Below are 16,315 nucleotides of genomic sequence, written 5' to 3'. Positions count from 1 at the left end.
ACCTCCCACCCTCACGTGCGTCACGTCCGCATGACGCCCTCACCGTGCCCATCATTGACTATTTTAAGAACAGGAGTTTGCACTGAGCTTGGCTGGGAAGCATATGGGAAGATAATTGTGGGTTGGCAGATAGGAATAAGTAAAAAGGGACAACATGTATTAACTGTCAAGTTTCCTTCCCAATAGAGAAAAGGTATAAAACTTGGCATATGCAGGATTTTATATTTATGAACTGTTGGGTGGCATTTAATAGTGACTTTTGTAACTTCAGCTTGTTCAATTGCACTGCTGCACCGGATTTTGTGTGCACCCGTTTTAGTAAATGTCCCCCTGTGTGTACTGCTAAATAAAGCAGATGATGTCATGTAGGGGTGTAAATAGAGGCAGAGATGAGCAGGATCTAGTGTGGGCAGTGGGGGAAAGGAGGCTACCAGAGAACTTAGTGGAAAAGGGGGCTTGCATAATCAGAGAAACTGTATACAGTGTAGGAAAAGCTGAAACAGAAGGTAGGGTAGTGAATGGTTTGTGGAAAGGACTAGGACAGTGATTACAAAAGTGTAGCACAGTGGCTAAGTGGTTAGCACTTTTGCCTAGCAGCACCAGGGTTGCCAGTTCAAATCCCAGCATCACACTACCTGCCTGGAGTTTGCATGTTCTACCTGTGTCCACGTGGGTTTCCTCCCACATCCTAAAAACATGCTGGTAGGTTAATCGGCTCCTGTGTAAAAACAGGCCCTAGTATATGAATGAATGTGAGTTACTGACCTTAGATTGTAAGCTCCTTGAAGGCAGGACTGATGTGAATGTACTATATACACATATATATATATATATATATATATATATATATATATATATATGTGCTGCGTAAATTGACAGCACTATATAAATAAATATTTCTGTCAGAGCATGGCCATTATTGAATGAACAACATTTATGCAGCAATGCAAGAGTCAGAAGGGTAACACGATCTTAAAAGAGGCACATAAACTAACCTGCTACATTCATTTCTGATGGTAGAATCCTCCAGCAGTGAAAGCACAAGTTTCAATCTCTATACTACACAGGGCGAAGGACTAATGCCGCGTACACACGACCGTTTTTTAAAAAATTACGTATTTTTTAATGTCTTTAAAAACTATCGTGTGTGGGCTCCAGAGCATTTTTCACGACGTATAATTCGTCACGCTGTAACAGACTGAAAAGCACGAAGACTGAAAAGTGGAAATCGTCTCTCACCAAACTTTTACTAACACGAAATCAGCAAAAGCAGCCCCAAGGGTGGTGCCATCCGAACGGAACTTCCCCTTTATAGTCCCGTTGTACGTGTTGTACGTCATCGCACTTTGCTAGAGCATTTTTTTTTTTTTTTCTTGATCGTGTGTAGGCAAGGCAGGCTTAACAATAATCAGGTTGAAAAAAAACATTGTTTTTTCTAGAAAATTCAAAATGGTTGTGTGTACGCGGCATAAGACTTGCACGTCCTGTGCTGAAAATTGCTGTAAGCAACTGGTCAGGGCTGGTTACTCAAATCATGACTCTGCTATACACTCTATGTTAGGGGTCTTCAAATTACGGCCCTCCAGTTGTTCGGGAACTACAATTCCCATCATGCCTAGTCATGTCTGTGAATGTCAGAGTTTTACAATGTCTCATGGGAAGTGTAGTTCCACCACAGCTGACACTCCTGCTCGCCTCCTCCCCCCTCAAGAGACTTTCTCCACACCAGGAAGAAAGCCTTGCATTACTGTGTGTAGTTACAGACAGAAGAACAGGAAGTGAGGATTTCTCATAAGAAATAAGGACATTTAAAAGCAAAATGGAAGGATGAGGTAAGTGAAGGAGGACTGCACTAAGGTAAAGGAATCTATTTAGGGAAAAAATGTTTTACCTTTACAACCCCTTTAATGCTAAGCAACCAAATCATTTACAGGATCTGGAGGCTTCTCACCATGAAGAATGGGCAGCTTTCCTATATGAGAAAACAAACGGCATCATTAATAAAAACTGTATAACAGAAGACTGCATGCTGCCATTAAGGCTAAGGGAGGCAATGCACAATATTAAGAACCAGTGGCGGCTGGTGCTCAAAATTTTTTGGGGGGCGCAAACAAATGAAAAAATAACTATTGCGGCATCACTGTGCCCATCGAACGCAGCTACTGTGCCCATCAATTGCAGCCACTGTGCCCATCAAACGCAGCCACTGTGACCATCAAAGGTAGCCACTGTGCCCATCAAATGCAGCCACTGTGCCATCAAATTCAGCCATTGTGCCATGCCATTAATTGTCGCCACTGTGCCATCAATTTTCGCCACTGTGCCATCAATTGTTGCCACTGTGCCATGCCATCAAATGCAGCCACTGTGCCATGCCATCAAACGCAGCCACTGTGCCATAATTTATCACCACTGGGCCCATCAATTGTCACCACTGTGCCATGCCATCAAACACAGCCACTGTGCCATCAATTGTCACCACTGTGCCATCAATTGTCACCACTGTGTCCATCATTTTTCACCACTGTGCCCTGTAAAATGCTGCCAGATTGCCCGCCCGGCACTTACCTTTCTGGGGTCAGCCACCCTCCTTCCACCGTCCCTCGATGTGTTCTCTTGGCCTCGATGATGCTTCAGCCAATCAGGTTACCGGTAACCAGAACCGGTGAACCTGATTGGCTGAGACCCCTATCAGTGTTAACCAGGGGACGCACACCCCTTGCGTCCCCTGGTTAACTATTTGGAAGTGGATTACAGCCCTCATTCTCTGATAGGCACTTTCTTTGTATAATCAGTGTTTATTGAAGAAATAAAAAGGGAGGGGGGGAAAGCACATAAGACAAATGTCAGACATGCCCAACAGGGTGTCCTGCGTTAAGATCCGGCCTCGCAGGGCCGTCAAACAGTTAAAACATACGTCAGACATAGCACACTGTATCTGATAGGCACTTTCAAAGCCAACAAGCTGCCGTTATTCAGATGGCTGGCACTCACCAGGGCGCCGGCCATCTGAATAGTGGACGGCAGCGACAATACATAGATTCATGCAATGGGCCAGATTCACAGAAGAAATACGCCGGAATATCTACTGAGACTCTGGCGTATTTTCAAATTTGCCGCGTCGTATTTTTAGTTTGAATCCTTAAACCAAGATACGACAGCTTTTGGCTTCGATCCGACAGGCGTACGGCTTCGTACGTCTCTGGATCGTAGGTGTAATACTTTGGCGCCCGCTGGGTGGAGTTTGCGTCGTTTTCCGCGTCGGGTATGCTAATTAGCTGTTTACGGCGATTCACGAAGGTATGCGCGGCCGTCGCATTCTCTTACGTCGTCGCTAGTCTGCTTTTCCCAGCGTATAGTTAAAGCTGCTATTTCTTGGTCTATGTTTAGACTTGCCATGTTAAAGTATGGCCGTCGTTCCCACGTCGAATTTAAATTTTTTTTTTTTTTTGCCTAAGTCGTCCGTGAATAGGAAAGGACGTAACTCACGTCGACGTTCAAAAAATCACGTCGGTGCGACGTCATTTCGCGCAAAGCACGGCAGGAAATTTCAAAACGGAGCATGCGCAGTACGTTCGGCGCAGGAACGCGCCTAATTTAAATATTCACGCCCCATTTGAATTAGGCGGCCTTGCCGGAGGGATTTGCGCTACGCCGCCGCAAGTTTACAGGCAAGTGCTTTGTGAATCAAGCACTTGCCCATAAAACTTGCGGCGGTGTAACGTAAATGCAATACGTTACGCCGCCGGAATTGTACCTGAATCTGGCCCAATGCATGAATCTGTGTATTGTATTCAGTGGAGGAGCGAGAGGGGGCAGTGCTCCTGCGCCCTCTATGGACGCACCGCCACTGTTAAGAACTAAAGGTATGAAAACTTTTGAACGTGATCATTGTATAACTTTCCTTTATTGCTATGACTTGTTTATTTATTGTACTATTATTTGATGCTAATAGTTTAATTTAAATCACAAAAAAAAAAAAAAAAAAATGTGTTTGGTTTGATCGCTCATATTTTTTTAATAAATGCTCCACATTTTACAAATTCTGTAAGGGGGTATGAAAATACATGAGCCTAACTGTATGTATACTGTACCTGTCCATTACAAATGTTTACCCCCTTGGATATTTGTTATAATTTATTGTCATGGGACATGGAATCACAGTGAATACATTCTATCAGCTTTGAATATTAGAACACTTTTTTTCACCATTTGCAAAACCTCTTCATAAAATTGTGTGTTTTTGGACCAAATGAGCAGAGCAGACTAGTAAACTAACACTATTGACTTGTGTACGACAAGTTATTAATAATCTACCAGTGCTAAAAAGAGGACATGGGTGTAAGTAGGACATGTAGCTTATCCATTGGCTATAAGTTTTAATGTCCTCCCACTGTTACTGTTTGCACAAAATTCCAGACTTGCTCATCTGGCACAAGTTATATCCAAAGTCCTTCAGAAATTGTGGTATATGTCACCTTAGCATGCGGACTTCTTGCCAATTGAAAGTTCTGTTCAGAACACTAGTTGGAGGTCCTCACATCTGCTGCAGAACTCAAGCTATGAAGGCTGCAGGGAAACAATTACCAAAGATTTATGTAACTAGAAGAATCCCCCCAGATGGAATCAAAATTCTCCGACAATCGGGAAGGTGAGTGAGGTTTTGATGTGTGAACAAATGTTACCTCTGCCCAAGCGCAACACGTGGGGGTAATTTACGAAAGGAAAATCCACTTTGCACTACAAGTGCAAAGTACAAGTGCAAATTGCACTTGAAATTGCATTGGAAGTGCACTTGGACTTTCAGTCGCTGTAAATCTGAGGGGAACACGAAAGGAAAAAAAAAAACAGCATTTTAGCTTGCACATGATTGGATAATAAAATTTCCAATCAGAGCTTCCCCTCATTTCAGATCTTCCCCTCAGATTTACAGCGACTGCACTTCCAAATGCAATTTCAAGTGCAAAGTGGATTTGCCTTTCGTAAATAACCCCCATAGTCTGAATCATTGATTATACTTTAAAAACCATACTTTTCTTGCAGGATAGTAAAGCTGTACTTTCAGCCTGCTAAGTACATGAGAGCTGCAAGTTTCATAGACTGCTGCACTTGTGTCTTTTTTTCCCCCTTTCCTCCTTGGCTATTCACAGAATACACAATGTTATGTGAATGACCAGGGGTGAAGGGGAGACATTGGGGTTGATTTACTAAAGGCAAATTCACTGTGCACTTTGCAAGTGCAGTTGTACTCTGCAAGGGCATTTGATGCAGAGCTTAGTAAATGAGGTGAAGCTTCACTTTTCAAAGAATATCACATGCAAGGAAAATAAAAAAACAGGATTTTTGCTTGCACGTGAATGGATGATGAAAGTCAGCAGAGTTTCTCCCCCATAAGCTCTAGAGCAGGGGTGCCCAACCTTTTGAAGAGCGAGGGCCACTTAAGCAACTTGGTAACCAGTAGCGGGCCACATTGAGCGGAGCAGGCGGATGACAGGTAACGGCTACTCTATAGGTCCTCCGATCCGCCCAGATGGAATGGGACGAATTCCCTTTTGTTTTTTGGATTGGAGGTAGGCGAGCGTAAACGGACATCTGTCGCTCTGTAGAGGTTAACCTCTACAATTAATTGAGGGTCCTATTTGGTTGGGCTGATCGTGTGAAAAGGGCCTAAGACTGCTTTCACCCTGATGTGCTGCGGTTTACCCACAACGTGGGTGCAGCATAATGCACCTGTGTCTATCCTGTGGGTTAGCCTAACTTTGCCATAGACTAGCTGTAGAGAAAGCATCGGCTTATGGGGCTCTGCTCCGCAGCCGCTTTCTTCCTCTACCATCACCATTCACAACACTGATGCTGCAGTATGGCGGGTTGGCAACCTGCGATCTGGGCTTGTCAACCCACCATTCCAGAGCAGGAGGTCGCGGGCCACATCAGAGGGCTCCGCGGGCCACTGGTTGGCCACCCCTGCTCTAGAGCAAATGTCCTTGCAGGGCGCAACTGCATTTGCAAAGTGCACCGTCTAACTGCAATTAGTAAACCAATTCTAATGGCACCAGTGCTGTAGTCTATAAAGCCCCGTACACACGAGCGGTTTTCCTGCCAGGAAAACTGCCAAGAGAGCATTTGGCCGGGAAAACCAGACATGTGTATCCTTCCTCGCAGTTTTCCCGACAGGAAAACTGCTGGGAATCCCGGCGGGAAAATAGAGAACCTGCTCTCTATTTTCCCATTGGGATTTCCCGGCGGTTTTAAACCCAGCAGTTTTCCTATGGGGAAACACTGCGAGGAGCATACACACGACCGGGATTCCCAGCCAAAGCTCTGCCCGCAGTTTTCCCAACGGGAAAACCTCTCGTGTGTACACAGGGAAAGTTACCGAGCAGGTTCTCGGTTTTCCCGGCGGGATTCCCAGCGCACTTTATACCGCCGCAAATCCTGGTCGTGTGTACAGGGCTTGAGACCCATAGCTCTCATATCCAGAACAGGTTGAAGGTACAGCTGAAGATACAGAACTATATCCCTTACCACTCTCTGTCTCTATTTGTTTCTATTTTTATTGATATACAGCAAAATAATTCTGCTGCTTTGACTTCAAAGAACCTTCCCACATACAAGGTAAATATGTAATTTTCACACTGATCACTCACTGTATTCATTTATAACTGCAGCATAGTAACTCCGTTTACTATGCTTCAGTTTGTGAATGGACAGGAGCCTCTGCAGTCGAGATGAGGCTACCAAGAAAGGGGCTGGGGGATGTTTACTAAGTCCCTTTCTGTGTCTCAAAAGTGAGAGTTCGGGTTTGTTTAGACCCCTGATATCTCACCAACGCCCCCCCCCCCCCCAACAGCATTGTGGGGAAAAAATGAAATGAAATTAAATTACAAACTAAAATAAAAAAGTGTAAAAAAAAAAAATTACAAATCTGTAAAAAAAATCTGACTAAAATTTCTAAGCAGACGAAAATGCCACGCCCATTAAGTGGCATAATTTAGCAACACACACTGTGTGTCGCGATATGCTACGCTACGCACAATACAAGTCACTATCTCCCTGTTAGGGGCCCCAGAGCATTACTTTGCCCAGGGGCCTATGATGCTGTTAAGGGGGTACTGCCTCCAGCCATTCGAACAACAGTCATTGGGGGCTATTGTTTTTAGAAAGAGAAGTCAGCAATGGCCCTGGTTTCTCTTATGAGGGTTTGTTTTAGTTATTTATGGGAGATAAGTATAAGAAGTAAAATCGAACTAGCTCCCTGGCTGCATTGAACAGCTAGAGCAGTTCAGCTTTCCCCCCTTCACTCACAATCCCACTGCATCTCTAGTCCCTGAGGAGCATGCTGTAGCATGCTGACTGTAATATTTTTTTTTACAACTGGATATGTTAAATCTGTATTGTGGTCAACACAAAGCAATGTTGAAACAGAGAGACTCATTTTCAGATGCTGCTCTGCTGGGTTCTGTTTTCCTTACATAGCTGTTTCTGGCAATTTGTGTGTCACTGTCAACTGCAGTTTCATGACCACAGCAAAGGTTTATCTCAACTGCATTATTTTGGAGAACTGTATGGTTAATTATTGACTGTTTATTTTTTATTTTTTGCCTGAGTAGCTTTGGCTACCTACGAAATAGCTATTTAAAATAGTTGGTCTTGGTATTTATTTAAATTTTGTATAATCTCATGTTTTTACAAGGACACTTTTTCTGTACTGAAAACACAATGGGGGTTATTTACTAAAGGCAAATCCACTTTGCACTACAAGTGAAAACTAGGGGACAGATCCACAAAGAGAGTACGCCGGCGTATCTACTGATATGCCGGCGTACTTTCAAATTTCCCGCGTCGTATCGTTGTTTTGAATCCTCAAAACAAGATATGACGGCATCTGGGTTAGATCCGACAGGAGTACGTCTTCGTACACCTTCGGATCTAAGATGCAATTCTTCAGCGTCCGCTGGGTGGCGTTCCTGTCGTTTTCCGCATTGAGTATGCAGATTAGCTATTTCCGACGATCCACGAACGTACGAGCGGCCGTCGCATTCTTTTACGTCGTCTCTAGTCGGCTTTTTCCAGCGTATAGTTAAAGCTGCTTTTTCGTGGCGTATAGTTAGACCTGCTCTGTTAAGTATGGCCGTCGTTCCCACGTTTAATTTGAATTTTTTTTTCAGTTGCGTAAGTCGTCCGTGAATCGCAGGATGGACGTAATTTACGTCCAAGTCAAAACAATGACGTCCTTGTGACGACATTTCGCGCAATGCACGGCGGGAAATTTAGGGACGGCGCATGCGCAGTTCGTTCGGCGTGGGGACGTGCTTCATTTAAATGAAACACGCCCCCTACCCGCCCAATTTGAATTCCGCACCGTTACGCCGCTTGAGATACACTACGCTGCCGTAACTTACGGCGCAAAATCTTTATGGATTCGAACCAATGCCAGGTAAGGTATGGCGGCGTAGCGTATCTCAGATACGATGCGCCGGGCCAGATCTTTGTGGATCTGCCCCTACAAGTGCAAAGTGCACTTGAAATTGCACTGAAAGTGCTATGGAAGTGCAGTTGCTGTAGATCCGAGGGGGACATGCAAGGGAAAAAAAAAAAACAGCATTTTAAGCTGCACATGATTGGATAATAAAATCAGCAGAGCTTCCCATCTTTTTAGATCTACCCCTCAGATTTACAGCGACTCAAATTCCAAGTGTACTTTCAGTGCAATTTCAAGTGCACTTTGCACTTGTAGTTTACACTTGTAGTGAAAAGTGGATTTGCCTTTCATGAATAACCCCAATGAGTAATTTGTTAGTGCTGGAATTTTTATGATGACCATGGCAATTTGGTGGAGAGCGCAAAATGTTATGCAATTTTAGTTAAAATCACAGAGTAACAAAGACATAAAGGGGGTTATTTACAAAAGTGCAAAGTGCACTTGAAATTGCACTGAAAATGCACTTGGAAGAGCAGTCGCTGTAAATCTGAGGGGAAGATCTGAAATGAGAAGCTCTGCTGATTTTATCATCCAATCATGTGCAAGCTAAAATGCAGTTTATTATTTTCCTTGCATGTCCCCCTCAGATCTACAGTGACTGCACTTTCAGTGCAATTTCAAGTGCAGTTTGCACTTGTAGTGCAAAGTGGATTTGTCTTTAGTAAATAACCTCCATAATGTTGGTTTCTATCGACTTCAAAGAGATTTTATGAAATGTGCCCCAAATTTAAGGCAGTGGAATGACTCATCCTTTAACAAATTGTAATAAAGCATTCGGTAAAAGTGCTTAGTTTCTTAAAATGATGTGTATCTGCATGTGGGCTGGGCCTACTCGCCCTCCACGTGTGGGTACGTTTCCTCATATACGCGCTCATCAATGCCTGAGATCAGGTGAGTCGCGTTTCTGTAGAAATCGAACATTATTGCGGTTCCCCAGCTTAGAGATGAGCCATACACTGTGTGCAGTAGTTATTTATAGAGTCCCTCTGTAAAATGTGCTGTCCCATGTTACTACACATTTTTCTTGATGCTTGCTGTGTTTAAGAGGGACACCACTGAGCTTATGCCCTCTCCACAAGTCTAGCGTACCTCACTCCAGGTGAGAGAATGGGGTCCCGATGCGTACCTATCGCAGACCTGATGTGTACACTTATTTAACTTTTTTAACACAAGTACTATATTATATATTGGGGGTGTGGTGCACTGTGTGAAAGTACACCCAAACCCCTGCATTCAGTTTTGATGCATTTTTTTTAAACCCCCAGCGCATCAGTGTGAAAGGAGCCTTAGGGGGCTCAGGACAGTAAGGGCTTGTTTTTATTTGCTGTTTGGGGGGCAGTAAAACCCCACAGTTGAGACCAACTACTGGTGTAGCGTCAGGGGTCACACTGGCGATTCTGACCCATGCTCTAGGGGTTCCGTGCAGCCTCTGTGTCAGATTTTGTTTTATATTTGGACAGGAAGGGCGATGGGGGGCGCCATATACAGGAACTGACCCTCTCCATTTTTTCCCCACAACAGCTGAAAGCCAGCTTCTCCTCCAATCCCGCCTGCCGGCATTCAGTGGCCGCAGTGGAAAACTTTAATTATGCTATTCAAAATAAAAATTCTGCACCATTTCATTGTAGCCTGCGACTGGTTACCAAATCACTTAAGTGGCCCTTGCTCTTCAAAAGGTTGAGCAACTCTGCCCTGTGCACTGGTCTCAACAGCAAGTGCATGAACTGCTATGGGTATAAAAAATACTTGTGTGCTTATGCTAAGAACGCTAACTGACTAATCTTATGATTTCAAATTTCAGTTGTGAAATTGAACAGTGGGATTCTGATGATCCAGTTCCACGTTCTGAACTTCTTAAGAAGGTTGCTGGAATTCAGGGCCTATATTGCCTTTTAACAGAGAAGATTGACAAGGAATTGCTGGATGCTGCAGGTAGGATTTTTAAGAGTGTTTTACCTCTTTCACTCCTACATGTTAATACTATTTACTCTTGGGCTACAAGGGCACATTTTAGTATCTTAATCTTGCTACTAAACTATCATGACGTCTATTTTTGTGTTTGAGTTGCTATATAGGAGGTTTTCAGTAGCATGACGGAGCAATCAGTCATCTTGTGCAATGCCTCGATGTCATTGCATAGCAGAAACAACTGGCAATTCTGTTGTTGATGGGTGCAGTTTCTACTCCACCCAGCAGGTGGTGCTTTACCACCTCAGGGATTGAGTGGAGTCTTTGGGGGGATGATGTTCCCTTTCAGCCTCTATAGGTGTCATCTGGGGAGCAGATGTCTGAGTGGATGCTGCAACCCTCATTGACCTTCTTCAGCCATCTTGGTTGGGCAATACTTACTGAATGTAAGTGCCCTGATGAGTTTGGCGTGCATTTTCCAGTGGCTAGTGTAGGAAGACAGGGACAGAGGAGTAATGTTGGGGAGAGGTTCCAGTGCGAGGAGGGAAATAGTAGGAGATACCACTGCAGGCTTCACAGAGCACCTGTATACAGAGCTGCTGTTGCTATTTGTTCTAGTCTGCCAAAGCTGCTGTCGCTACCTATCGCAAGAAGGGCATGTCTTAAAAGGTATGTAAAGATAGCGTTAATGACACTGGGGGCCAGACAGATCAAAAGAATATTAGGATAAGCAACCCTACACCATTAGCTTATGTGCATTAACCCTGTTTACCCAGATTTTATAGATTTTTGGGGACAATTTTGACCAAGGTAGGTACATTTGTAAAAGGGTAGTTTTCTTTTTAGTTAATTGCAGGCTTCCACATGTGGATGGCAGGTGGGGCAGAGATTTTCCATCTACGAGGAATCATCTGCCTACTGTAGAATGCAGCATAGAAAATGACTAGCTACTGATAAGTAGTATTTAGGCCTTGTTAACATTGGTGCATTTATAAGTACACCCGTGGACGGGCTGTCTTTACTCACACAGGATGTCCATGCATCTGCGTGCAGGCAGTGCCACTCATGTCACAGTGGCTGCACAGTACGGCCTCGTACACACGATAGGATAGCCAGAGGACAACTGTCTGAAGGACCGTTGTCTTAGGCCCCATACACACGAGAGGATTTATCCGCAGATACGGTCCAGCGGACCGTTTCCACGGATAAATCCTCTCAAAGATATCCGCTGATTTCGATGGGATGGAGTGTACACACCATCCCATTGAAATCCGCGCGGAAATCCTCTGCCGATGACGTGTCGCGCCGTCGCCGCGATTATGACGCGGCGACGGGCGCGACGCTGTCATATAAGGAATTCCACGCATGCGTCAAATCATTACGACGCGTGCGGGGAATCCCTTTGGACGAATGGATCCGGTAAGTCTGTACAGACGAGCGGATCCATCCGTTGGAATGGATTCCAGCAGATGGATATGTTGTGCAGCACAACAAATATTCGATCTGCTGGAATCCATCCCAGAGGAGATTTCTCCGCGGAAACAGATCCGCTGGCGTGTACACACCATAGGATCTATCCGCAGAAACCCATTTGCTGGGATTTATCTGCGGATGGATTCTATCGTGTGTACGGGGCCTTAGGTTAACCGATGAAGCTGACTGATGGTCTGTCACGCCTACACACCATAGGTTAAATAACCGATCGTGTCAGAACGCGGTGACGTAAAACACAACAACGTGCTGAAAAAAACTAAGTGCAATGCTTCCAAGCATGCGTCGACTTGATTCTGAGCATGCGCAGGTTTTTAACCAATGCTTTTGCATACTAACGATTGGTTTTGACCTATCGGTTAGGCGTCCACCGGTTAAATTTTGAAGCAAGTTCCTATTTTTTTAACCAAAGGTTAACTAACCTATGGGGCCCACACACGATCGTTTTTGACCGATGAAAACGGTCCTTCAGACCGTTGTCCTCTGGCTATTCTATCGTGTGTACGAGGCCTTATAGCTGCTGGTCCCAATCTGACAGCCATGCTGGTGCCGGTGCATGTTCCTGAAAGCAAAATGTCTGTGTTCAGGGACAGGCACCCATACCTGCATGGCTGTCAAATTGGGCCCAGCTGCTGCGCCCCAGTAGACATGAATGGGACTGCCTGCACATGGATGCAAAGAACACCCATGCATCCTGTTTGGGCAAAGACAGCCCTTTGCATGGTTGTAGGCATACATACACTCATGTGAACAAGACCTCGCAATGTCAGGGATTTTCAAAAGCATACATCCAGTGAGAGCCCTCCCACAGTGTTAATATCAGCTACCACCTCTTGGCAAAAAACCTGCATCCAAGGGTAGGTCAATACCATATGCATATCTCAGATTGGCATCTGTAACACATTGCACCAGAGGTTGCATAGATAGTGGAGAGATTTTGTGGGGTATAATAAACCCAGTGCCGAAATGTAAGTTGCCTCTCTGGGGAGATGTTGCCTTATACCTTCATCTCAGTCCTGACCTGTCGGGTAGGTATCGGGTAGGTATTGCTGCTGCCATGTTGTAAAATGATGCAAGACCCTAGAGTTACTGATAATTTGAGCAGAAATGTAATCAAGATCTACTAGTTCCATTGCTATGGTAGGATAAACTGAGTATGAAACAATTTTGTATATGACCTACCTTATGCAACATTAGTACAGAAAACAGTTGAATGAAATTGCACTGGCTCTTAAAACATATCAATCACTTAGTTTATACCCTATTGCTGTTCATAAACTTAGTATATATTACCCAGAGGTGTTTTGTCCTCATAACATTCAGTAATGATCCAGCAGTAAGGAGAGTGCACCCAGCAATTTTTAATCATGCTACTAAAACTGCCTGTGATTGATCGCTATACATATGGTACAGTGGACTATATCCTGTAGTAGTAATTAGTTGCAGATGATAGCACAATACTCCAAACTTGTTTGATCAATCGCTAATAAAGGTGGTCGCTATCAATTAACTGTTGGACATAATTGCAACTAACCATCTTCTAACCAACAAAGGGACAAATGTGATTGGTTCCTATGGAAAACTGTCCCATTGACCAATATATTACAAAAAAAAGAAAAAAACAGGCAGAGGGAAATGCCAAATTTCATGAACTCCCTACAGTATATCACAAATTATATTTTTTGCAATGTCTACACAGGTCCCAGCCTTAAGGTAGTCAGCACAATGTCTGTTGGGTATGACCATTTGTCACTGGATGAAATAAAAAAACGGTAAGATATAAACACAATGTAACGGTTTAACAAGTTTCTACCTTTGAAATTAATTTACTACTTATCCTGAATTAATGTTCTACAGTATATAATTTATTTTGCTTCTGTTCAAAGCAATCATTTCTTTTTTTTTTTTCAGTGTGATCATTTGGTGATATTTGTGGTTATTTTTTTAAGAGGATTAAGTGAACTATACAAATTGTTTTGTTTAAAATTATATTCTTTAGGCCCCTAATATAAAGTATATAAAACAGTCTACAGTTTTTAAATTCAGATCAGGGCCCTGGGTTTAAAAAGTCTGGAGTCTCAGAACAGGACATTGAACCTCAATAAAAATGAAGGAAGGAAAAAATTGTCTAAGAAAACCTGTGCTATCCATAATAACCAATAATTAGTTAGTGCTTTGAAACACAGATAGAGACAATTCGTCCCTAAGACACTGTTAAAAATTAGGTCCAATGGCTGACACATTAAAGCAGACTATACTATATTATGACATTCATCTATTCAATTTCACTTGGTATGTTAAATTAATTACCGTTAAATGAGGAGCTCAACTGCCTATTTTCCTGTGATAAACACTACACCTGACTCTCTGCTGATGGTCATGTGACTTATGCCAATGAATCAGTCAAGTGATTTATGCCAAAGGGTTCTGGGGATCTGACGTTTCAGGAATAGCTGGCCAATTAGTGTCTCGGCCAAGCAAGTGACCTACTACATCAGATACTATGTGACCTACTACATCAGATACTATCAGATACTATGTGACCAATGCTTTGGAAATTGGCCACCTCACTAGCACCAGAGGGAGCCAGAAGCAGTGTTTTTTAACAGGAAAAGTTAGTATTAAAGCCCTTCTGTTAATATTTATTATTAACGTTAAATGAAGCAAACTTGGCAAGTCAATCAAACAATGCACATTTAGCAATAGGTCCACTATAAAATTGTTTTATTTTTAAATTATTTTATTGAAATATTAGTAACCTTAAATATTTTGTTCATTAGCGGCATCAGAGTTGGATTTACGCCTGATGTATTAACAGAGGCTGTGGCTGAGCTCACAGTGGCATTGTTGCTGGCAACATCTCGACGACTTATTGAGGCTGTGGATGAAGCAAGAAGGTAATGTAAAAACAGTGAAAGTAAAAGCACACTACAGTCCATTTAACATGGTTTCCTATCAGGGGCGGACTGACCATTGAGTCACTCGGGCACTGCCCGAGGGCCCCATGCCACTAGGGGGCCCCATCCGGGTTGCCAGGCTCAGTAAAACCAGGGACAGTATGTAAAAATCTGTGTTTTTTTTTAGATCTGTCCCTGATATGTCCGAAAATGACATGCTTTTAATGTGAATATCCCAAGATTTTAGCTGCCCGCCTCTGCACTACCTCCTGGCGTGGTGGTCATCTGTAAGCCAGAGGGGCCCCATAATCTTCTATTGCCCAGGGGCCCCATGAGTTGTCAGTCCGCCCCTGTTTCCTATAGATCTCCATGGAGTTAGGTGCAAACCACTACCAACATATGGAGCTGTACCTATCTCTGAGACCATTGGGTTACCTAGTTGACTGTTAGGAATAATGCACCATGATGACAGGAACAGGTAACTCTACAATAAATGTAAACAAAAATGTGCTGTGCTTTAATAAACATTACAAACACCACCGTGCTAGATAGCAGTGTAAATAAAGAAAGTTCATGTTACAAATCACAAAGATTCCAATGTATAAAAAAAAGTCCCAAAAAAAAAGTCCACTTGAAGACAATATAGTATATCCCATGCCAGTAACTCCTCCACAGATATTTCATATGAGGCTTACCAGAACTACATGACCTTCAGATTATAGAAAGATCATGTAAAGCATATGTTATGCAGATCCACCCCAATGACACTCTTCAAGAACCAGCCATGGGTTGCAGGCTGGACACAGGTTTACTTTAGGCACTCTGCTGTATACAAACGTGGCCCAAAAAGTACTTCCACATTCCTCACATGTGGCACCACATGTTGCTCCAAGTCCCCCACGTGACCACGCTCAGAGAAGAAAAAAGGAGACCCATGCTCCACATAGTGTAAATCTGTCAGGAATTTTATTAAAAAAAAAACAAACTAAAATTGCACTCACATGAGCAGAAAATAAAACAGCACTGTATACACAAGGCAACCAAATTCCACCTCTGGGGACACTTCCAGCGCGTGACAATGTCAACGTTGCTCTGCCCTAACTAGTTTTGTAAAAAATTACGTTCTCAAACCACTACCAACATATTGAGCTGCACTTACAGTATCTCTGAGACCATTGGGTTAGCTTGTTAACTGTCAGCAATAATACGCCATGATGACAGGAACAGGTAACACTACAATAAATGTGTCGTGGAGTTTAGAGGCAAGACCTGCCATTCTTTTTTTCACTGGTCTTCTTGCAGCAGAGCTCCACATCACAACACAACCAACTACTGCTAATCTTTCTGTTTAATATGTATAAGCTAAAAAGCTTCCATGACATAACACCTCATTCGCTATTTACACAAGCTCCCTGCCTGTCTTGTGTCATAAATTTAGTAGTGCAGAAATTCTTAAAAAAACATCTAGGGTTAGGAAGGTGTCATTGAAAAGAAAGAGAAAATGGCATGGCAAAAGAGAAGGAAAAAAAGAGAGCCT

General features: G+C 43.3%; 1 protein-coding gene across 1 annotated transcript in view; it reads left to right on the top strand.

The window, feature by feature from the left end:
* The first annotated feature begins 4,444 nt into the window (after nucleotides 1–4,444).
* The window catches only part of LOC120946822 (glyoxylate reductase/hydroxypyruvate reductase-like), a 53,031-nt gene continuing 41,160 nt past the window's right edge, over nucleotides 4,445–16,315 (top strand). The window contains exons 1-4 of the mRNA XM_040361570.1: nucleotides 4,445–4,651; nucleotides 10,284–10,414; nucleotides 13,581–13,653; nucleotides 14,662–14,778. Coding sequence (XP_040217504.1) covers nucleotides 4,485–4,651; nucleotides 10,284–10,414; nucleotides 13,581–13,653; nucleotides 14,662–14,778 — 488 coding nt within the window. The 5' untranslated portion in view covers nucleotides 4,445–4,484. The remainder of the gene's footprint in view (nucleotides 4,652–10,283; nucleotides 10,415–13,580; nucleotides 13,654–14,661; nucleotides 14,779–16,315) is intronic.

Source organism: Rana temporaria, chromosome 1 (assembly GCF_905171775.1).
Source record: "Rana temporaria chromosome 1, aRanTem1.1, whole genome shotgun sequence".
NCBI classification, from domain to species: domain Eukaryota; kingdom Metazoa; phylum Chordata; class Amphibia; order Anura; family Ranidae; genus Rana; species Rana temporaria.
The sequence above is the reverse complement of the archived record's forward strand: the minus strand, read 5'-3'. Positions and strand labels throughout refer to the sequence as shown.